General features: G+C 43.0%; 1 protein-coding gene across 4 annotated transcripts in view; it reads left to right on the top strand.

Moving 5' to 3' along the window:
• Positions 1-24331, top strand: part of FAM178B (family with sequence similarity 178 member B) — a 110659-nt gene continuing 86328 nt past the window's right edge. For 2 of the 4 annotated variants that reach the window (XM_045077765.1, XM_004752921.3), the window contains exons 1-4: positions 2-132; positions 21475-21544; positions 21745-22175; positions 23561-23622. In XM_045077765.1, coding sequence (XP_044933700.1) covers positions 21499-21544; positions 21745-22175; positions 23561-23622 — 539 coding nt within the window. In that variant the 5' untranslated portion in view covers positions 2-132; positions 21475-21498. Of the gene's footprint in view, positions 133-19687; positions 19849-21474; positions 21545-21744; positions 22176-23560; positions 23623-24331 lie in introns of all 4 variants that reach the window. The other 2 variants (XM_045077764.1, XM_013056318.2) reach the window with 2 other exon arrangements.

Here is a 24331-nt window from a genome sequence, read left to right as displayed (position 1 = left end):
GAGGCTGGGGGGATGGGCCCGCTGGGGGCGCTGTCGGCGCGCGCTCCCGGATGCTGGACGGCTGTTGCCTGACCAGGAGCAACCCGCGGGTGCCACGTTGCAGGCGCGGGGAGGCCTCGGGCGGCTCTGGAGGTAGGAAGCCGCTCCTCTCCCCAGCGCGGTCCTCTGTCCTTCCAGCCCCACCGTCCAGGAAGCCTACCCCGGCTTCCTTTCCCCGCCGAGCCGGCCCCCTCTTCCAGGTCTGGGCCCGGGCTTCCACACCCTTCCGGGCCCCCCTTTCCCAGCCCTGCCCGCCCAGCCCAGCTGGGACTGCCGGCTGTCCCAAGCCCGCCGTGGTCAGAAGCGGCCCAGCCGCCCGCCTGCTTGTTTGAGCTCTCACGGCTTTCTCGGCTCAGCACGTGTTCTTGTGTGTTATTCTGACCCGGACGCCTTGCTGGACCCAGGGCTGGCCCTCCTCTCTGGGGTGGCACAGTCTTCAAGGCATAATTTGCTTTGTTGGGACGGAATTTCCTTCAGACTAACTTGAGAATTGGTTTATGTTTGGGTTGATTTGGTGGTTTTCTGTGTGTGTGTGTGTGTGTTTCCAGTGTTTCCTTAGGACGCAAAGAGTAGCTGCTATTTTCTTTCCAGAAAAGCTCTCTGTTCCCAGCCCATGCCCAGGTTGATGGATGTGCAGTTTATAATACTGGAGACTGTTTGACTTTATTTGTGGATAAAACTTACCTCATTTCATCTTTCAGATTGCATGCTGAGGCCTTGCTAACCAGAGCTGCTGCTCTCCCTAACATTCCTAAGCTATTAAATATTTGTTTAAAAGGACAGACATAAAGCAATGTCTTAGGAGTCAGGCATCTTGAAAAAGGCAATACTCATAAAAACAGGACTGTTGTCATAGTCTCAGTGAATCTTGGATCCTTTTTTTACATCAAGACTCCAAACATTTTGGATTCCATAATGATCTGACCTTATGGCTACAGTTTAAGACAAATTATTTTTCTTGTAGGGAGGAAAGCAAAAGAACAAAATGTGGGGCAACATGTTGAAATCACACTGTGGGCCAGTGATGGAGAGTGGGAGGGTTGTGGAGGGAGGCTGAATGGTCCAGGCTTTGGGCCTGGGTTTGCAGGATTTCAGGAGGTACTCACCCTGCAGTGGGATGAGGTGGGCAGTTGGACCCACAGTCCCTGGGCTGGATGGGAGAGGAGGGAGCATGGTGAAACCAGATGGCTTCACTCCTTAGCCTGGAAAGAATATGGGTGTGATGGAGGAGGAATAGGCCGTGGCTGGTTGGTGTTGGGGTTTGGGAGGGAAAGGACAGAAGGAGAAGTCAAGTTCAGATATTGAGTGTGTTTCCCCATTTGAATGGGATGTCTTTTTATCTCCTCCTGTGTTCCTGTCTTGGAGCATGTCAGATTATCCAGAATGATCATTTCTAACTAATTCCTGCGTGCATCTTTGTTCACAAGTCAATAGTTCTGAAGTTGGGCTGTGTCGTCCTTTGCGTCACTGTTCACTTGGCAGCTTTTTGTCTTTCTTGGTGGCATAGAAAGTCATGGTGCTTGGGGCACCTGGCTGGCTCAGTCGTTAAAGGATGCAACTCTTGATCTCAGGGTTGTAAGTTCAAGCCCTATGTTGGGTATAGAGATGACTTAAAAATAAAATCTTTGTGGAAAAAAAAAAAGAAGAAGAAGAAAGGCATGATGCTCTTAAAATTCTGGCATCCCAGAAGTATTATAGCCTGCTGTGGCCTTGGTCCAGCAATTGCAGGATTCAGAGTTGGAGACTCAGGCAGAAAAGATGACCTTTTATATGCTAATGTGTTTAAGGGACACAAAGGAAGGGGTTGATAAAAGCTGGAACAACAGGAACAGGTCTGAAAGCTGTATTACTTTATGGGTCAGAGAGAAAAGAAACAGCTGGTGGATCGCTCTCCTTTCCTGGTAATATTGGACCAGCATATAACCACTGGTAGATTGAGAGAAATGTGCTTTGTAGCAGCCAAGCTTAGCTGCCCACTGGGCAGGCAGCCCTCACCCTTCAGACTGCTCATGACCAACCAGTCTGAATACACCTCTTGGGACTGTGGATCCATGCCCCACCATCCATTGGAGTCTTGGTGACCTTGGGTCTACTGCTGGCAGAAACTTCCCATTGCTATAAGCCCCTCAAGGACAGAGGCCATGTCTTACCCACCCTTGGGTTTCCTGGACTCAGCACAATGCTTGATGCATTGTTGCATCTAAGTTGCATCTTACTGAGTAAAACTGCACTGCACAAGTTGAAGCAGGTTCTTCTTGGTGCTTGAGTCAAAGTGCTCATCAATGATCATTCTGGATAATCTGACATGCTCCCAGCCTCAGGAAAGCTAGGAAGGTGAATGAGACTCTCCTGGAAACAAAAGGGCAAAGTTCACCTTCTGCTTCATCTCCAGGGAAGACACAGGCTGAACTCCAGGGGCCCTCAGGATCTGCAGGACTTGACCCTGGTTCCCCATTCCCACCCTGGCGGACCAAGGTGCTCCTTCTAGAATGAGATGCTTTGAACATGCAAAACATCTTTTCTCAGCCTGCACCAAGATGGTCTCGGGGTGGTTTGTACAGAAGTGAGGACTTTGAGTAGAGTTCCTTTTCTGTATTCTTTGGCTGACTCTTAGGCTCCCAGGGGGTGGCTGCACTTTGCTAGAAAATGCTGCCACTGCCATCACCAGTTTGCTTTTTTTTTGGGGGGGGGGTTAATCTCTTAAGGTGACTTTGGGGGTATTTTTATGGATAAATGTCTGGTGAGCTTCTGGATTTCAGTTGGATTTGTGACAAACCCTGATTATCGCTGTAAGATTTTTTGAAAAACTTGAAGGTATTAAGAGCCAAAACTAGTTTTTATCTACTTCCATAAAAATTATTTCAGGCAAGAATCATGACTGGAATAACACTGTATGTTAACTATCCTGGAATTAAACATTTTAAAAAGAATCATCAATGGATGGTAAAACTAGGAAATGAAAGTAGGACGAGAGACAGGATATTTACATAATCTCAAAGCATTTCCCTTAAGACACTGATTAATAACAAAGGGAAAAATAGTGGTATTACAGTGGAGAAACCTGGCAGAGCCTGCCTTAACCTAGTGATTAAAATTAACAGCAGCAGTAATGGGACAAATCACGGCAGTGTGCCTTCTGATACGATGTACTGAGAAAAGCACATCTCACATCTGTGTATTCCTGCTCCAAACATATAACCTGAACCTAATCATGAGGAAATGTCACGCAAACCCAAATTTATAGAGTCTACAAAGTAACTGGCCAATACTCTTCAAAAGTGTCAAGACCAGGGGCCCCTGGGTGGCTCAGTGGGTTAAGCCTCTGCCTTCCACTCAGGTCATAATCTCAGGGTCAGTCTCTCTGCTCAGCGGGGAGCCTGCTTCCCCCTCTCTCTCTGCTTGCCTCTCTGCCTACTTGTGATCTCGATCTGTCAAATAAATAAAACCTTAAAAAAAATCTTTAAAAAAATTGTCAAGACCATACACCTACACACACACTCGCGCGCGATAATTAATGATAAACCAAATATAGTGAAATGTTGACATAGGGGAATTTTGATGCAGAGTATATGGACATTTTTTTGTGTGGTTTTTGCAATTTGGGGTATGAAATTATTTCAAAGAAGTAGAAAAGGTCTTCACTTTTTTCTTATAAGAATTATGGATGGGGGAGCAATTAAAATATGCTATACAGGGGCGCCTGAGTGGTTCAGTGGGTTAAAGCCTCTGCCTTAAACTCAGGTGATGATCCCAGGGTACTGGGATCGAGCCCACATCAAGCTCTCTGCTCAGCAGGGAGCCTGCTTCCCTTCCTCTCCCTCTGCCTGCCTCTGCCTACTTGTGATCTGTCTGTCAAATAAATAAAAATATTTTTTTTAAATATGCTATACATACTTGGCAGGGAGAACTTGACAGATCTAAATGGCTTTTGTAGTATGGTAACTTCAAAATTTTGTGTATCCTGGTAGACAGTCAACTGAAATGAGTATTTATATCCTTCAAAAGACATGCACAAGAATATTCATAGCAACTTTATTCATAATAGCCTGAAATAAGAAACAATCCACATGTCCATCAGGAGAGTGGATAAATAAGTTGTGAGGCATTCATATGATGGGATTCTCTACAGTAATGGAAATGAGCAAAGAGTTACAACATGCAGCAATGTGGATGAATCTCACTTTTGTGATGTTGAGCAAATTATAATCAGATACAAAAGAGCACCAGATATACGCTTCCATGCATATAAGGTTCAAAAACAGGCAAAACAGTTGATGGTGTTACAGGCAGGGTCTTGTTACCTTTGGGGGTTATTGACTGAAAAAGGTATGAGAGATCCCTCCAGGGTGTGAGAGATGTTCAGTATCTGCGTAGTTACACACACACACACATAGACACACACAGACACATAGACACACATATACAAGTTGACCCTTAAGCAACATAAGGGTTCAGTCATCAACTCCTTGCACAGTTGAAAATCTGCGTATATAACTTTTGACTCCCTAAAAATTTAATTACTCACAGCCTTTTGTTTACTGGAAGCCTTACCATGAACGTAGACCATCGATTAATATATATTTTGTATGTTATGTGTATCATCTACTGTTTTCTTACAAGGAAGTAAGCTGGAAAAAAGAAAATGTTAAGAAAATCACAAGAGAGGGGTGTCTGGGTGGCTCAGTGGGTTAAAGCCTCTGCCTTGGGCTCGGGTCATGATCTCAGGGTCCTGGGATCGAGCCCCACATAGGGCTCTCTGCTCGGCAGGGAGCCTGCTTCCTCCTCTCTCTCTGCCTGCCTCTCTGCCTACTTGTGATCTCTGTCTGTCAAATAAATAAATTTAAAAAATCTAAAAAAAAAAAGAAAATCACAAGAGAAAATCTATAGTGCTGTACTGTATTTACAGAAAAAATTCACGTCTAAGTGGACCCATGTAGTTCAAGCCTATGTTGTTTAAAAGTCAACTATTTATACTTTTGTATATATGTGTATAAATTCATCAAGCTAAATAGTTAAGATTTGTGCACCTTCTGAAAGTTACACATCAATAAAAATTAAAATGTGTCTTGTGAGGATTATAGATCCAAATGTGAATTATAAAATAATAAAAATTCAAAAACTTGACATGAGAATATGTCATGACTTTGGGATGGAGACAATTTCTTAAACAGGACACAGAACACATTAATCATAGAAGAAAATGTTGATAAATTAGATTACATTGAACTTAAGATTTTTTCTTTAAAGACCTACTATTAAGAGAGTAAAAAGTTAAGCCATACAACAGGAGAAAAATATTTATAACACATAAAACTGACAGGGTTCACCCTGAGAATATACAAGAATGCCCACAGGCCAAAAAATATTAAGGAACACTCAGTAGAAATTGGGCAACAGATACTTTATAAAATAAGATATGCAGGCAGACAACACCATATGAAAAAAAAATGTCCAATCCTATTAGAAGCAGGAAAATGAAAATTTATAATAAAAAATGCGATGAGAAACAAGTACCTACCTACTAGAATGGTAAACATTTCAAAGACTGGCAGTCTCAAGTGTTGGCAAGGGTAGGATGAGAAGAACTGGCAAATGGCATACAGAGTGTAAATTCATACTACCACCTTGAAACTCTGAACTTATCTACCATAAATGAGCAAAGCTATTCCTGTGACCCATCAGGTTGACACCTCAGTGCACTCCCATTAAAAATGTGTGTGATTGGGTATGTGAGTGTGTGTACAAAAGGCAAGTATAACAACATTTATAGTGCATTATTCATAATTGTGAAAAACTGGAAACAGTGAAGATGTCTTCCAACAAATGAGTTAAGCCTGTATTCATGGAACAGAATACCACACAACAATGAAGATGAACACACACAAACATAACACTGGACAAAAGAAGCCAGACCAAAAAAAAAAGAATCCATCATGTGTGATTCCATTTATGCATTATTCAAAACCCAGACAAAACAAATCTGTGGTGTTTAGTCTTGTGTAGGGGGCAGAGGGTGGCATGCTGACTGGAAGGGAACATGGAGAGGACTGTGGGGTGCTAGTATATGCCGTCTTTTTTTTTTTCTGGCCATGGTTTCCTGGGGTGTTCACTTGGTGAAAATTCATCTAGCTATATTCTTACCCTGGTATACTTTTCTGTACGCAAGTTTTCTTTAAAGTGATTAATTTGATTTACCTGTAGTGCAGTGATGCGTGGTATATTGCATGTCAGTATGGATTGAATTGTGTCTTTCCCCAAATTCATGCACTGAAGCTGTAACCCACAATATGATTGTATTTAGAGATGGTGCCTATGGGAGGTAATTAAGGTTAGAGGAGGCCTTGACAGTGGGACCCCATGATAGGATTAGTATCCTTATAAGAGGAAGAAGCCAGCACACACAATCTGTCTCTCTCTCCCACAAGCACACCAAAGAGAGGTCATGTGAACACAGCAGGTGAGTAGTCTCCCACAAACCATGAGAAATGGCTCAGAAAGAGGCCTATTTTGCCAGCACCTCCGTTTTGGACTTTCAGCCTCCAGAACTATGAGAAATAAATCTGTTGTTTAAGCCACCGAGTCCATGGTACAGGCATACTTTATTTTATTGCACATTATTGTGCTTCACAGATAATGAATTTTTTTACAAATTAAAGGTTTGTGGCAACCCTGCATTTAATAATTCTACTGGGGCCATTTTCCCAAGAGCATTTGCTCATTTTGTGCCTCTGTGTCATAGTCCGATAATTTTTATAGTATTTCATACTTTATTATTACTATATTTGTTATGGTGATCAGTGATCTTCAGTGTAACTCTTGTAATTGTTTTGGGCTCCTTGAACCTCACCCACATAAGATGGCAAACAAACAACAAATGTTACGTGTGCTCTAACTATTCCATAAACGAGTCATTCCCCCATCTCTCTCCCTCTCTCTCCTTAAGGCCTCCCTCTTCCCTGAGACAAAGAAATATTTTTTTAAGATTTTATTTATTTATTTGACAGAGATCACAAGCAGGCAGAGAGCCTGATGCAGGGCTGGATCCCAGGACCCTGGGATCATGACCTGAGCTTAAGGCAGAGGCTTTAACCCACTGAGCCATCCACGTGCCCCGAGACACAGAAATATTGAAATTAGGCCAATTAATAACCTTTTAATGGCCTCTGAGAGTTCAAGTGAAAAGAGTAGTTGCACGTCCCTCACTTTAAATCAAAGCTAGGAATGTTTAAGTCTAGTGAGGAAGGCGTGTCCAAAGCCAAGACAGGCCAAAAGCTCCAAAACAGCCAAGTGGTGAATGTGAAGGAAGGGTTCTGGAAGGAAATTTAAATTGCTGCTCCAGGAAGAAAGTGAAAGAGCCTATCAGTAATCTGGAGAAAGTCTGATCAAACCATCCACAACATTCCCTTAAACTAAAGCCTAATCCAGAGCGAGGTCGTAACTCTCTTCCATTCTGTGAAGGCTGAGAGCGGTGAGAAAGCTGCAGAAGTAAAGTCTGAAGCTGGCAGAGACTGGTTCATGAGGTTTAAGGAAAGAAGCCATCACGATGACATCCAAATGCAAGGTGAAGCAGCACATACTGATGGAGAAGCTGCAGCAAGTCATCCAGAAGATGGAGGATCGAGAAGAGAAGAGATTTTCAATGTAGACAAACAGCCTTCTACTGGAAAAAGAGTCTATCCAGGACTTTCATAGAGAGGAGAAGTCAATGCCTGGCTTCAAAGCCTCAAAGGACAGGCTGGCACTCTTGTAAGAGGCTAATGCTGCTGGTGGTTTTAAGTTGCAGCCGCTGCTCATTTACCATTCCCCCAAATCCTAGGACCCTTAAGAATTTTGCCAAATTGGGGCACCTGGGTGGCTCAGTGGGTTAAGCCTCTGCCTTCGGCTTAGGTGGTGATCTCAGGGTTCTGGGATCGGGCCCCATGTCGTGCTCTCTGCTGAGTGGGGGAGCCTGCTTCCCCCCCTTTTCTTTGCCTGCCTCTCTGCCTATGTGTGATCTCTCTCTGTCAAATAAATGAATAAAATCTTTAAAAAAATAATAATTTTGCCAAATCTACTCTGCCTGTGCTCTAGAAATGGGACAACAAAGCCTGAGTGACAGCACATTTGTTTACAACAAGGTGTACTAAACGCTTTAAACCCAGTGTGTCAACCCTTTCTGCTGCTCAGAAACAAAGATTTCTTTAAAAATATTACTGCTAAGGGGACGCCTGGGTGGCGCAGTGGGTTAAGCCTTTGCCTTCGGCTCAGGTTGTGGCCTCAGGGTCTTGGGATTGAGCCCCACGTCAGGCTCTCTGCTCAACAGAGAGCCTGCTCCCCCCTCTCTCTCTGCCTGCCTCTCTGCCTACTTGTGATCTCTCTCTGTCAAATAAATAAATAAAATCTTTAAAAAAAAAAAATTTGAAAGGATGAGAAGTTCCTTCTTAATGATGAGCAAAGGAAGTAGTTTCTTTTTATTTATTTATTTATTTATTTAACAGACAAAGATCATAAGTAAGCAGAGAGGCAGGCAGAGAGAGGGGCGGGGAAGTAGGCTCCCCGCTGAGCAGAGAGCCCGATGCGGGGCTCGATCCCTGGACCCTGAGATCATGACCTGAGCCAAAGGCAGAGGCTTTAACCCATTGAGGCACCCAGGTGTCCTGGAAGTAGTTTCTTGAGGTAGAATCTAGTCTTGGCGATAGCAATGTGAAGATTTTTGAGACATCCACAAAGGATTTGGAATATTACATTAACTTACCATCGAAGAAGCAGAAAAGAGGAATTCTTCCTTTGAGAGGAAGTATGCGAGTATCCAATTTTGAAAGAAGTTCTACTATGGGTAAAATGCTATCAAACAGCATTGCATGCTGCAGAGAAATAGTCCGTGAAAGGAAGAGTCAACTGATGAGGCTGACTTCACTGTTACCTTATGTTAAGAAATTGCCACAGCCTCCCACGCCTTCGGCAACCACCACTCTGATCAGTCAGCAGCCATCAACATTGACGCAAGACCCTCCACCAGCAAAACAACGAACTTTCTGAAAGCTCAGTTACCAGTTTTTAGCAGGAAATATCTTGTAACCAAAGTCTGGACATTGTTTTTTTTTTTTTTCAGACACTGTGCTATTGCACATTTAATAGATAGCACTATAGTGTAAACATGACTTTTTGATCCCCTGGGAAACCAGAAAAACCCATTGGATTCACTTTAATGCAATAGTCACTGTATCACAGTGGTCCAGAATAGAACCCACAATATCTCTGAGGACTGCCTGCATTTCATTACGGCAGCCCAGGCGGACTGAAGCACAGATAAATGTCAAGTAGTGTCAACCACCGTTTTCTCAGAATCTGTTCTGTGCTGGCCCCCGGTCTGGGCGCTGGGATACAGAGACAAGGCTTCATCTGTGCACTTAAGTGACTCAAGAGGAACCAAGTCATCAGCGTGATAAAAATACACGAAGTATTGTGCAGATGAAGAAGAGGGGCTGAGAAATTGTACGTTTCCTCAGGCAGCAATGACACATTTACTCCTCTTTTGTAACTTTAAAGCGCTCCTCTGTCTTGTGCTCCATCTGGAGCAGTGACCTGCTGAACTTTCGGAAACCAGAGTGGGCTGCTTTTCATGATCTGGAGGACCAGCCAAAGCTGGGATGGCAAAAGCCGTCCACTCCAGAGTGGAACAAAGACCAGGGTTGTGTTTCCACACTCAGCGGGTTCTGCATCGTCAGGAGGACATAGAATGCACTTGTGCTCAGAAAAGAAACCGCTGGAAAGGGAGAAAATATCCTTCCCTCCCACCCTCCCCAGTTCTGCAGGGATTTGGTCTCAATGCCTCAGCGGTTTCTGAGTCTTTTTATATTTTACCGTCTCTGGGGATTTCTGAACACTGCAGCATTTGCTTGGGTAGGGTGGTTTTCTTGTCTTTGGCAAATGTTCCAGACTCATCTTGGGACGCTTTAAGTTTCCCCCAAAGAAAAGGGTTTTTAAAGAGTAGACTTAACCCACCCCCCACTCCCCACCCCTACCCTGTATTCTCAGAAGGCATTATCAAGTAAAGAGAGTATCATTGGGAGATTTTAGTGATACTTTTTATACTTTGTTTTTTCTTTTCCTTCTTGCTTCTTGGTTAGCATCAACAATGGGAGCAGCTTTCAGCAGGTTTTCCAGCTTCCTGATGCTGTAGTCCTTTGTCCTCTTGGAAGGTTGGCATCAGCATGGATCTTCAGTTTTACTTACCTTGTACTTTCCTTTTTTTTTTTTTTTTTAAGATTTTATTTACTTGGGGCGCCTGGGTGGCTCAGTGGGTTAGGCCGCTGCCTTCGGCTCGGGTCATGATCCCGAGGTTCTGGGATCGAGCCCCGCATCGGGCTCTCTGCTCGGCAGGGAGCCTGCTTCCTCCTCTCTCTCTGCCTGCCTCTCTGCCTGCTTGTGATCTCTCTCTGTCAAATAAATAAATAAAATCTTTAAAAAAAAAAAAAAGATTTTATTTACTTATTTGACAGAGATCACAAGTAGGCAGAGAGGCAGCAGAGAGAGAGGAAGGGAAGCAGGCTCCCTGCTGAGCAGAGACCCCCCCCCCCAATTCGGGGCTCGATCCCAGGACCCTGGGATCATGACCTGAGCCGAAGGCAGAGGCTTTATCCCACTGAGCCACCCAGGCGCCCCTCAGACTTTCTTTTTTAAGAAAACAGCTTTACCGAGATACAACGATACAACTCACATACCATACAACTCACCCACATACCCGTGTACAATTGATAGAGCTGTGCTACCATCCCCACAGTCAATTTTAGAACACTTTCATCACCCCAGAAATAAACCCTGCGTCCCTTAGCTGTCACACACACACACACACACCAACTTTCCTCTTCTCTCCCAGCCCTAATCTGCTGGATTTGCCCGTTCTAGACATTTTCTGTAAATGGAACCACACAGGATATGGTTTTATGAATTGGGCTTCTTTCACTTAGTGTGATGTTTCCAAGTTGTGGAAACATTCCATGTTGTGACGTGAGTTGGCACTGCATTCTTTTTTTTTTTTTTAAAGATTTTATTTATTTATTCAACAGAGAGAGATCACAAGTAGGCAGAGAGGCAGGCAGAGAGAGAGAGAAGAGGAAGCAGGCTCCCTGCTGAGCACAGAGCCCGATACGGGACTCGATTCCAGGACCCTGAGATCATGACCCGAGCCGAAGGCAGCGGCTTAATCCACTGAGCCACCCAGGTGCCCCAGCACTGCATTCTTTTTTATAGCTGAGTAATACTCCATTATATGGATATGTCACATTTTGCCCATCTTCTGAACAGCCAATAGACATTTGGGTTGTTTTCCCTTTTTGGGCTATTATGAATAATGCTGCTGGATTATTCATGGATAAAATTTTATGTGGACATATATATTTTTCTAAGATTTTATTTATTTATTTGACAGGCAGAGATCACAAGCAGGCAGAGAGGCAGGCAGAGAGTGTGTGGGGGTGGGGGAAGCAGGATCCCTGCTAATTAGAGAGCCCAATGAGGGGCTCAATCCCAGGACCCTGAGGTCATGACCAGAGTCGAAGGCAGAGGCTTAACCCACTGAGACACCCAGGCACCCCTGGACATATGTTTTCATTTCTTGTGTATACCTAGGAATGGAATTGATGGGTCATATGGTACCATTGGAGGAACTGCCAGGCTATTTCCTAAAGCCCTCTTCCTTGTATGATCAATAAGCCAAGGAAATATCTTATTGCTCTTTAACATTCATAGGATTTTGCCAACTTTGCTAAGTTGGAGGAACTGCCAGGCTATTTCCTAAAGCCCTCTTCCTTGTATGATCAATAAGCCAAGGAAATATCTTATTGCTCTTTAACATTCGTAGGATTTTGCCAACTTTGCTAAGTTGGAGGAACTGCCAGGCTATTTCATAAAGCCCTCTTCCTTGTATGATCAATAAGCCAAGGAAATATCTTATTGCTCTTTAACATTCGTAGGATTTTGCCAACTTTGCTACTGACCATCTTAGCTGTGTGCTTCCATAAGAAAGCTGAAGGTGGGATCACTGTGCTAACATTCCTTCTCTCTACATGTTTCTCATCCTCCACAGGTCTGACGGAAACAAGCCTTAGTCTTCTAACACCTTCAGGAACAGAGGCATGTCCCACCACAGTCATTATTTATGGATCAAACAGCTTTTCAGATACTTCTGGTTACAAGGGCAATTTATTTTGCCAATATTTACCTGAAATCCCACTTACACATTGAGAGTGGGTAGAATGTCACACACAAGCTTTGGTTGCTTGAGCTGATGACTCTGTGATCACGCTCATGTCATGACTGTGTTGGCCACAAATTCGCATACAAATCAGAAACAAGCAAAAAGCCCTTGGACTTCCAGCATCACCCTTTTTGATACACAGAAAGGCTTTTTAATGTTTTCAGAGGCCCTCACCACCAGCCTCCACCTTCTATGGAGTACAAGGCTGTTGCCAGCAAATACACTATTATGGGATAAATTGACCCTCTAAAATTCATATGTTGAAGTCCTAACCACCTCAGAATGTGACTATATTTGGAAATAAGGCCTTTGTAGAGGTATTTAAGACTAAATGAGTTCACTGAGGATGGGTCCTAATCCAATAAGATAAATGTATGTAGTTTGAGTAACAACTGTCATGACAATGCGGAATATTTTCATCACCCTCTGAAGAACCCTACTCCACCTTTGCCTGGCTATGGCTTCCGAGCAGAGGTCGTTACACAGTTGAGTTGATATCCTAGATCTGGGAAGGTTGAATCAGAAGCAGTGTTCAGGAAGGACTGGAAGGAAAAGAGGGTATAGAAGGAAAAGAAACTGGTAATTTTTTAAGGTTAAAAAAAAAAAAACAGAAACAAATGCCACTGGTGAATGGAAAGATGGGCAGTCATGGGCAACACCTTCCTGAAGGCCCAAAGGAGGACAAGTTGTCAGAACCGGGACAGAGGATCATTTTTAGCAAATCCTTATCTCACTAGAAGCATCTGATGCCGCCCTTCAGTACTTAGATAAGCACAGAATTAGAATATTATTTTGGCCATGGTACAAAAATTACAAACCATAAATCCTTTACTTAATGTGGTTATTTCATGTACCTCTAAGTCCTTTTCTCTTTCTAATCCATGATTTCTCCCAAGATGTGTTGTCCTCTGCTTACTTGACATTAGTGCACATGTATTTTTCCCTGCATGGATAATTTATATATCTATTTATCCTTTCTTGTGGTAAAATACACATAGCATAAAATTTGCCATTTAATCACTTTAAAATGAGGGGCATTTAGTGTTGTGCAACCATCAGCACTGTCGAGTTCCAGAATGTCTTCATCATCCGAAAAGGAGACCTTGTACCCATCAAGCAGCTACTCCCTCTTACTCCCCCCCCACTTCCCCTCACACCCCAGCACCCAGCTCCTGGCAACCACTAATCTACTTTCCCTATGGATTTGCCTATTCTGGGCATTTCATATACAGAGAGTCATATGCGATATGAGACCTTTTGTGTCTGCCTTCTTTCACTAAGCACAATGATTTTAAGGTTTATACATTATTACAGCATGTATCAGTGTTTCATTCTTTTTTGTGATTTGATAATACTCCATCTTATGGCTATGGTACATTTTATGTATCTGTTCGGTAGTTGGTGGACATTTGCACGGTTTCCACCTTTGGCTGTGTGAGTAGTGCCACTATGACCAATCATGTGCAAGGATTTGTCTGAATACCTATTTTTATTTCTTTTGGGTATATACCTAGGAGTGGAATTGCTGGTCATATGGTAACTCTGTGTTTAACTTACTGGGGAATTTCCAGACTCTTCTCTACAGTGGCTGTACCATTTTACATTCTTACCAGTAGTGGGTGAGGTCTCCACTTTCTCTAGTCCTCACCAACACTAGTTATTGATTGACTGATTGATTGATCAATTGCCATTCTAGTGGGTGTGAAGTGGTGTCTCATTATAGTTTTGATTTGCACTTCCCTAGTATAGTGCCCAATGACACTGAGCATCTTTCCATGTGTTTTTGGCCATTTGTATAGATTTTTTTGAAAATGCCCATTTAAATCTCTTGCTTATGTTTTAACCGGGTTTGGGGGTGGGGTTTTTTTTTTTTTTTTTGTCTTTTTGTTGTTGAGTTGTACGTTTTTCATGTATTCTGGATACTAGGCTCTTCTCAGATTTGTATAATTTGCAAATATTTTGTTCCACCCTGTAGATTGTCTTTTCATTTTCTTCACCTAACCTTTGAAGCACAAAAGTTTTAAATTCTGATGAAATCCAGAATATCTGTTTTGTTGTTGTTGTTGCCTGTGCTCTTGATATCATATCCAGGAAACCATTGCCCAACCTGGAGTTGTGAAGATTTACTCCTGTGTTTTCTTCTCAGAGTTGTATAGTTCTAATGCTACATTTAGGGTTTTTTTTTAAAGAATTTATTTATTTATTTATTTGAGAGAGAGTGGGGGGAGGAGTTATTTGAGTGAGTTATTTGAGCGGGGGTGGAGGAGTAGAGGGGAAGGGAGGGGAGAGGAAAGGTTCAGATTCCATGCTGAGCACAGAGCCCAACGTAGGGCTTGATCCCACAACCCTGAGATCATGACCTGAGCTGAAACCAAGAGTTGGACACTCAACTGAGCCACCCTGGTGCCCCTCAGTTATCCATTTATTTTGAGTTAATTATTGTGTGTGGTGTCAGGTGAGACAAGGATCTAGTGTCTTTCTTTTGCATGTGGATGTCCAGTTCTCCTAATACCTTTTGTTGGACTCTTCTTTCTCCATCAAATGATCTTAGCATCTTTGTTGTAAATCAATTGACCATAGATGTATGTGTTTATTTCTGGAATCTCAGTTCTAGTTCACTGATATGAACTAGTTCTAGTTCATTGATATATGACCTAGATATGATGTGTCTACCCTTATGCTAATACCACACTGTTTTGATTATTATGCATTTGTAGTAGGTTTAGAAATCAGGAAGTTTGAGTCTCCCAACTTTATTTTTCCTTTTCAAAATTGTTTCAAGGTTGTCTGTGATTTTGTATGCATTTTGGGATCACTTTTTCCATTTCTTTCAAAAAAAAAAAAAAAAGCCTTTGGGATTTTGACAGGGATGCATTGGTTTTGTGGACCACTTCAGGGAGTTTTACCATCTTAGTGATGTTGAGCCTTCTAATCCACAAATGCAAACTGTTTTCTATTAATTTGTGTCTTCTTCCACAATGTTGTCATTTTTAAAGTTTAAACTTCGCTAAATTTAATCCTCAGTATATTATTTGTCCATTTCATCTAGGGTGCCTAATTTGTGTAGAGCTATTCATCATATTCTCCCTTTTAATCATTTTTATTTCTAAGGTTGATAGTAATGTCTGCGCTTTCATCTCTGATTTTAGTAATATGTGTTCCTCTCTTTCTTAGTCAGTCTAGTTTGGTTTGTCAACTTCGTTGGTCTTTTCAAAGAACCAATTTTGGCTTTATTGACTATCTCTATTGTTTTTTCTATTCTCTACTTCTTTTGTTTTCCTTCTGATCTTTATTTTTTTTTAAGATTTTATTTATTTATTTGACACAGAGAGAGAGATCACAAGTAGGCAGAGAGGCAGGCAGAGAGAAAGGGGAAAGCAGGCTCCCTGCTTAGCAGAGAGCCCAATGTGGGGCTCAATCCCAGGACACTGAGACCATGACCTGAGCCGAAGGCAGAGTCACCCAGGTGCTCCCACTGAGGGCCCACTGAGCCACCCAGGCGCACCTCCCCCCCACCTTTATTATTTCCCTCCTTCTGCAGACTTTGAGTTTGCTTTGCTTTTTCTTTTCCTTACAGTGTAAAGTTAGGTTACTGCTTTAATGTCTTTCTTAACATAGGCTCAATAATACTCCATTTTATGGCTATACCACATTTTTTTAAAGATTTTATTTATTTATTTGATGGAGAGAGACTCAGTGAGAGAGGGAACACAAGCAGGGGGAGTGGGAGCTATGCGGGGGTCGATCCCAGGACCCTGGGATCATGACCTGAGTTTAAGGCAGACACTTAACGACTGAGCCACCCAGGCGTCCCAACCACATTTTATTTATCCACTCAGTGGTTGATGGACATTTGAGAGCTATGAGTTTTTCTGGGAGAACTGCTTTCATTGTATCCTTTACATTTTGGTATGTTGTTTGTTTGCACTTACCTCTAAGTATTTTTTAATTTCTCTTATGATTTCTTCCTTGATCTATTGGTTGTTTAAGATTTTGTTGTCTTATTTCTACATATTCGTGAAATTCCCAGTTTTCTTTTTTTTTTTTAATGTCTAGTTTCTATTGTGACCAGGAAAGATACCCTTATAAGGGATATGATATGTCTACCCTTATGCTAATACCACACTGTTTTGATTACTATGCGTTTGTAGTAGGTTTAGAAATCAGGAAGTTTGAGTCTCCCAACTTTATTTTTCCTTTTCAAAATTGTTTCGAGGTTGTCTGTAATTTTGTATGCATGAGACTTGTTTGCAGCCTAACATATGATCTATCCTGAAGAAAATTCCATGTTACTCACAAAGAATGTATACACTGCTGTTACAGAGTGAAGAGTTCTGTAGATGCCTGTTATGTCTAGTTGGTTCATGGTGGTGTAGAAGTCCTTTGTTTTCTTTTGATCGTCTGTCTGTTTACATTATTGAAAGTAGGATAATGAATTCTTCAACTATCAGTTTATAACTGTTTCACCCTTCAACCCTGCCGAAGCTCTCTATTTTGTGCATGTATGTTTATAATCATTATGTCTTCTTGGTGAATGAGTCTTACATCAATATATCATGGTTTTCTTTGTCCTTTTGTAATTTCTTTTTTTTTAATATTTCATTTATTTATTTGACAGAGATCACAAGTAGGCAGAGAAGCAGGCAGAGGGGGAGGGGGAAGCAGGCCCCCTGCTGAGCAGAGAGTTGGATTTGGGGCTCAATCCCAGGACCCTGGGATCACGACCCTAGCCGAAAGCAGAGGCTTAACCCACTGAGCCACCCAGGCACCCTGTTTGTTTGTTTTTTTGGGCTACTGTACCATTTTGATTCCTTCTTCATTTCCTTTTCTGTATATTTGCTGGTTATTTTATTAGTGGTTATCCTGCAGATTATAATTTATAATTTAAATTTTACAAACTAGCTTGAATTAGCTTCAATAGTATACAAAATCTCTGCTCCTATACAATTCCATTCCCCCTTTATGTTTTTATTGTCACAAATTATATCTTTGAACATTAATTGTGTGTTCTCATTAACATAGATATATAATTTTCATTTTATGCATTTGTCTTTGAAATCACATAGGGAAAAAAATCACATTTTAAATCATATAGGGGAAAAAAGAGTTAGAAACCAAAAATATGGTAGTGCTTGCCTGTTTTATTTACCTATAAATTCTACATAGTTCACAGTCTAGTTCAGATTAATACCAATTTAATTTCAGTAAGATACAAAATTTTATACTTATATAGTGTGTGTGTGTGTATATATATATTTGTATATATATATACTATATATACTTATATAGAACTTATAGTTCTATTCCCACCCCGTCCTTTGTGCCGTTGTTGTCATATGAATTATATCTTTAGACGTTGTGCACCCATCAAGACAGACTTGTAATTATTGCTTTATCCAGTTGTCCTTTAAATCAGGAGAAAAAGAGTTATAAGTAAAAACAATATTTAGGGGCACCTGGGTGCCTCAGTGGGTTAAGCCTCTGCCTTTGACTCAAGTCATGATCTCAGGGTCCGGGGATCGAGCCCCACATGGGGCTCTCAGCTCAGCAGGGAGCCTGCTCCCCCTGCCCTGGCCTGCTTCTTTGCCTACTTGTGATCTCTCTCTGTCAAATAAATAAATAAAATATTTTAAAAAAAAAATAGCTATCCTTTAAACACACAGATACACATTTATACCATCTTTTATGTATACCCAGGTAGTTACCTTTATCACTGTTCTTTTTGCTTTGTATGGATTCAAGTTACTCTCTAATATAGTTTCACTTCAGCCTAAAGAATTTAGTTTAGTATTTCTGGCAGAGCAGATTTGTTAGAAACAAATTTTCCCAGTCTTTGTTTATCTGGGAATACCTTATCTTCCCCTTTTTGGAAGGTTAGTGTGTGTGTGTGTGTGTGTGTGTGTGTCTTAATATTTTTTTATTTATTTGACAGACAGAGATCACAAGTAGGCAGAGAGGGAGGCAGAGAGAGAGGGGGAAGCAGGCTCCCCGCTGAGCAGAGAGCCCGATGTGGGGCTCGATCCCAGGACCCCGAGACCATGACCCAAGCCAAAGGCAGAGGCTTAACCCACTGAGCCATCCAGGCGCCCCTTGGGAGGTTAGTTTTATTGGATACAGACTTCTTGGTCCGTAGTCTTTGTGCATTTTCAATATTTCACCTCCCTGTCTGCTGATTTCCATGGTTGGTGAAAAATCACTGTTGATCATATTGAGAACTCCCTTGTAGGTGATGAATCACTTCTCTTTCCCTACTTTTAAGATTCTCTCATTGGTTTTTAACAGTTGGATTGTGATGTATTTAGGTGTGAATCCCTTTAAGTTTAACCTACTTGGAGTTTTCTGAGCTTCTTGGAAGTGCAGTGTTCTTTCTGTCCCCCTCCACCCCACCATCTCTATCTCCATCTCTCAACTCCTGGAACTCCTACTATGCATATGTTGATGTGCTTAATGGTGTCCCACTTGTTTCTGAGGCTCTGTTCATCTTATTCTTTTTTCATTCTGTGCCTCAGAATTGACCATCTCAGTTAACCTCTGTAAAAGTTCACTGATTCTTCTGCTAACCTGCATCTCGTGTTGAAGACTTCTACTTAGTTTTTCATTTCAGTTTTTGTACTTTTCAAGTCCAGAAGTTCTGTCTGGCTCCTTTTTATAACTTTTTAAATCTTCATTGATAGTCTCTGTTTGGTGAGACTTCATTCTCTTCTGTTTTTTTTTTTCAGTTCTTTGTTCACCATTTGCTTTGGTTCTTAGGCATATCTGAGACAGTTGATTTAAAGTTTTTATCTAGTTTTTGTCTAGTATAATAAGTCCAATGCCTGGGCTTCCTCAGGAACAGTTTCTTTCATTCTTTTTTTGTCTATGAATGGACTTTGTTGTTTCTTTGCATGCCTTGTAATTTTTGTTGAAAATTGTTCATTTTGGATATTATAATGCAGTAGCTCTGGAAATAGGATTACCCACCCCCCCATCTGACTTTGCTGTTGCTGGTTGTTGTGAGTTATAGTTGATTGTTTAATGACATTTCTAAACTATTTTTATGAAGACATTATCATTTTGCTGGATGACATCGCTGAAATCACTGTTCCTTTAGCTTAGTGTTAACTGGTGAGTTGTTAGAAAATTCCTTAAATGTCACCACCATCAGCAGAATAAAACTCTTCTGATCTTTGCAGATTGGTTCTGTGGTGTACTCCATCAAAGCTTAGGCAGACCTTAATGCAACTCAGCCTTGGCCATCCTTGACTTCTGGTTTATGTGGATTCTAATGATCAGCCAGAGGTTAAAACTTACTGTCTTCTCAGGTCTTTTCCTAAGCATGCTTTAGCCCTGGGTGTGCATAGGACCTTTTGGACTCTAGTTTATGTGGGAGCTTTTTAAAATCTTTTTTTCTCTGTTTATCGCCTTCCTCAGCCTCTTCCTTTACAGGCCCTTCAGACTCCCTGCTGCTTGCCTCACCCGTTATCCCTTGCCCCAGGTGGTTGTGGCTGGTAGACTTGCCTTTCAATGCTTTCAACAAAGTGCCCAGGAGGCCGCTTCAGCCCTGCGAAAGTTCCAAGTGAGAGAAAACAGAGGTAAGATCCTGAGTTGACCCCCCAGGGAGTCAGGATACAGGTCAAAACATACAACCACAGTTCTCTGAGAACGAAGTTTGTGTTACCCCCTCTGGCCCCAGGAAAGCCAAACCAGGAACATAGCCTCCACAGCTGCCTCTTAACTGGGGGGTGGGGGACGTACACCGTCTAAGTTCAAAATCCAGAATACCGTTTTCCTGAAATTTAGTAACTTCTTTCTTCATTAAGCCTTTCCCTGCTTGTTTTTATTTTCTTGCTAAATTCCAGAATTCTCGAAGTGTTAATTCTGACAGGTTTTGTCAGCTTAATTATTGCTTTTGTGGAGGGACAGGTTTCTGGGATTCCCTACGCCCAGGTATGAACATTTTTGCAGTTATTTTTATACTGATAGAGTGAGAGTGCTCTCTAAAAAGAATAAGACCATTTTAGAGTACCAGCAGCAATGTATTTCCTCACAGCCTTGTCAGCATTTATTATAAATTTTTAAATTTTGAATGATTTCATTGTGATCAAAGAACATTTCATAGGCATATTGATTTGAATGTCTTCCACTTTTGTGGGGTCCAAACCCTTGTTGGGTTAGTGTTTGTGTTTTTGGTAATTCGTTGTTTCCTAATGTCATTCAGATATTAGCCTTTTGTGTACATTTCAGTTCATCTGATCCTGAGCCTGAAATGATGAGCGATGTCTGTGTGTGTCTGTGTTCCTTAGCTGTAGATGGACAGTTCCTAAGGAGAAAGCTTGTTGGGCCAGCCCTGGGTATCTTTAAATCATTCACTCGTTCAACAGAAATGCACCAAGTCCTACTGTGTGCTGTGTCTGTGCTGATTCTGGGAAAATGACAAGGACTAGAGAGCCCTGCCCTACCCCTCATGAGCAAACATTCTTTCATGGGGTGACACTGAGGAAGCAAGGCATGCAGAATGTCATCTCAATACAACTTTTCTGTTGAGCTGTGCTAGTTTGCTTTTCTAAAAGTTTTTTTTTTCCCCCGAAGATTTTATTTATTTATTTGACAGAGAGAGAGAGATCACAAGTAGGCAGAGAGAGGAGGGAAGCAGGCTCCCCGCTGAGCAGAGAGCCCGACATGGGGCTCGATCCCGGGACCCTGAGATCATGACCTGAGCCGAAGGCAGAGGCTTAACCCACTGAGCCATCCAGGCACCCCTCTAAAAGTTTTTTTTAAAAGTTCATGTCCAGGGCGCCTGGGTGGCTCAGTGGGATACACTGCCCTCGGCTCAGGTCATGATCTCAAGGTCCTGGGATCGAGCCCTGTGTCGGGCTCTCTGCTTGGCAGGGAGCCCGCTTCCCTTTCTCTCTCTCTGCCTGCTTGTGATCTCTCTCTCTCTCTGTCAAATAAATAAATAAAATCTTAAAAAAAAAAAAAAAGTTGATGTCCATACACTTGCCTATCACACCCTTGAAATGAAAGGTCACTTGGAGCCCCTTTCACCCCAGCAACTTGATCTTCATGATGCATGTGCTTGGTCCTTAGGGTAGAGCTGGAGGGGGATTTCCATCCTGGGCACCAGTGGGCCCAGGCCCTCTTCTGTAGGGAACTTAGAGCTTCCGAGCCTTTAGCTTCCTTCTGGAAGCTCACCTCACCTGACAGACAGTTCCTTCTAGGACAGGAAGTCCAGTGGTTTGCAGATGGCCAGGCCTGAGGAGACTCTGCCAGCCCTTCCTCAGGACAAAGGTAGGTGTCTCTCACATGTACAGGTAGAGCCGTTCTGAAGCTTATGGCCATGAGGGAGTGGACAACCCATGGCTGAGGGATTCTGCTTGCATTCTGCCCACATCAATCCTGAGTTGCCTCCTCTCCTCACCCAGCATGGCACAGCGGCCAGGATGGTGGTGGGTAAGTGGGGATACCACAGTACTCTATCTTATTCATAGGGGGCCAGGAAGAAGGGACGCCCATCCTGTTGCCCAGCCTGAAGGGCAGCTGCTTCGACCATCCCCTGCACCAGGGGCTCCTCCATGCCACCCGGCGCTGCAGCAGTCCTACCTCAGCTCTAACACCTAAGGTGTCAAAGAAGCCCAAGGTGCATGCAGCCAGGGACATGTTCCCCATTGACTGGAGCCCGCCACCTGTAGAGTTCCTGAACCTGAGGGTACCACCAGCAGGCAGGGGAACCCCAGGCCCGAGGTGGGTTGATGCAGTGGAGCCTCACGGCCTGAGGACATGGGCCCACCAGCTGCCTGACAAGTTAGAGCAGGAGCCCCAGGACTCGGACCCCCAGGGGAATCTGGCCTCACTGGAGGAGCCGTTCTGGAACATGGCAGGCCCAAGCCAAAAGGCTGAAGTGATGGACACCCACACCTTGGTAAGCTGGTGGACTCCCCTTGGTCTCCTCTCCTTGCCACTCCTCCTCAGTCACCCCTGCCACTCCCTTTTTGGCCATTCTTCCTTGGCCATACCCCAGCTACCTTTCATTGGCCAGCTCCCTCTAACTATCCCTCATCAACTGCATACCCTCGCAACCTCTCCCCAGCCCTTGGACCCTTGTGACTGGGGTGCATCTCTCCCCATATTTCTCCTGCTAACCTCTGCTAACAGTTGGCTTGGGGTGGTGCCAAATTTGATGGCACTTTTGTATGGCATCAAGGCTTTTGTGCCTAAGGTTGAGGATATCCCCTTTAGGAAAGGGGGATCTTGGTGCCCCGGTCTAAGCTAGACCAGGCACAAAGACTCAGGCTGACTCTGGTACAGTGGATTGGAATGTCTAAATGGAAACTTTAATGATGAATTTTAACTTGGGTGGGAATAAACAGCTCTTCCTAGGTAGACTGGGAACAATTAGGGGCCCACGGATCCAGGAAATTTATTTTAAGAATAGGACTTAATTATTTGTTTTGCTTATTTTTTTCTTTTTAAATAGAGGTTACTCCTTCTTGTAGGAAACCTTTTTTGTTTTTTTTTTTTGGAAAACTTTTTAAATAGAGGTTACTCCTTCTTGTAGGAAACCTTTTTTGTTTTTTGTTTTTTTTTGGAAAACTTTTTTTTTAAGACCTTATTTATTTGTCAGAGAGAGAGACAGAACACAAGCAGGGGGAGCAGCAGGTGGAGGGAGAAGCAGGCTCCCCATTGAGCAAGGAGCCCAACTGAATCCCAGGACCCTGGGATCATGACCTGAGCCAAAGGCAGACATTTAACCGACTGAGCCACCCAGGTGTCCCTGGTCTTAAATATTTCAAATAGCCCAAGACTGACGATAATCCAAATGCCCACCACTAGGGAATTAATACATTATGTCCTAGTCCTACATTAGAGTACCCCGAAAAAAATTTTTTTAACTTACTTCTTTAGTATTGATATGGAATGACCCTGAAGACATTCTATTAATTGAGCAGAGCAAAGGGTAGAATAGGGTTCATAGTTTACTACCATATGCTTTATGGGGAGGGGGAAATATGTGTTGTATTACTGTTTGTTTGTCTGTGGATAAAATGTCTCCAAAAGCACACAGAGGAGTGAACACCTGTGGTCACCTGTGAGAAGGGACCTGGGTGGCTGGGGATGCTGGTGACGGGAGACATCTTACCGCATGCCTTTATGCTTCTCGAATTTTTAATCATGTAAAGGTATTGCTTATTCAGACACATAAACAAGATAAATAAAGGGCTTAATTGAGATTAACTGAGATTAATTTTATTCTTCTCCCCCCTTGTCTGTCTTTCTGTCCGCTATTCTCATGTTCCACTGCTCCAGTTCACCTCTGGGGCCTCAGAGAGCTATGTCAATAGCTTAGACTACTTACTGCAGGAGAAGCGGTGAGTGTGGGAGGAGGTCCTTTGTGGGGTCTGCATTCTGTGGGGTGGGCATTGATTTCGGGGGATTGTTCTCTAAGACTCCTAGCACTTTCCCTTCAGGATCGAGCAGCCTACCCCCCTCTTGCACAGCATGTCTCCAGGAGCGCAGAGCGCCATGTGTTCTCTGATCAATAATAAGCACATGGAATGGTAGTCAGGTTGAAGGGGGTCATCCCAAAGGCATAGAACCCCAAACGAGCAGGTCGTGAACCTTGGGTTGGTGTGGAGGGGAGACAGGGAGAATCCCTTTCTCTCTCCTGCCCAATTCATGCCCATGTGGGGCCTCTTGGCTCCTGTTCAAGTGTTCCATGAGAGAGAAGGGGAAAAGGCATGTGGCTTTGACCAAGGAGTACAGCCTGAGTATCGCCACGCCGGTGATGCGGGCAGGTAAACTCATCAGGGCACCCGGAACTGGGAGATTCTTGTTCTGCTGGGTCCCACACTGGGTATTTGGAGGAGATGGTGCGGCCCCATTCACCTGGACATTTATCCTAATGTTTCTAGTATTTCCCGTGCTGTGAGTTTGCTGTGGCGGGGCCTGGAATACTGGCACCTAGTTTAACCTGGGGGTCAGAAAGGGCTCCCCACAGGGATCCTTATCTTTGAACCTGGGAGAATTAGAAGATTGGTGGGGTGGGGGGACAGCATGGGTGACGACACATGTGAAGGT

Source organism: Mustela putorius, unplaced genomic scaffold (assembly GCF_011764305.1).
Source record: "Mustela putorius furo isolate JIRA1106 unplaced genomic scaffold, ASM1176430v1.1 tig00000224_pilon_pilon_pilon, whole genome shotgun sequence".
Lineage (NCBI taxonomy): Eukaryota > Metazoa > Chordata > Mammalia > Carnivora > Mustelidae > Mustela > Mustela putorius.
Note: the sequence above shows the minus strand (reverse complement) of the source record. Positions and strands in the feature narration are given on the sequence as shown.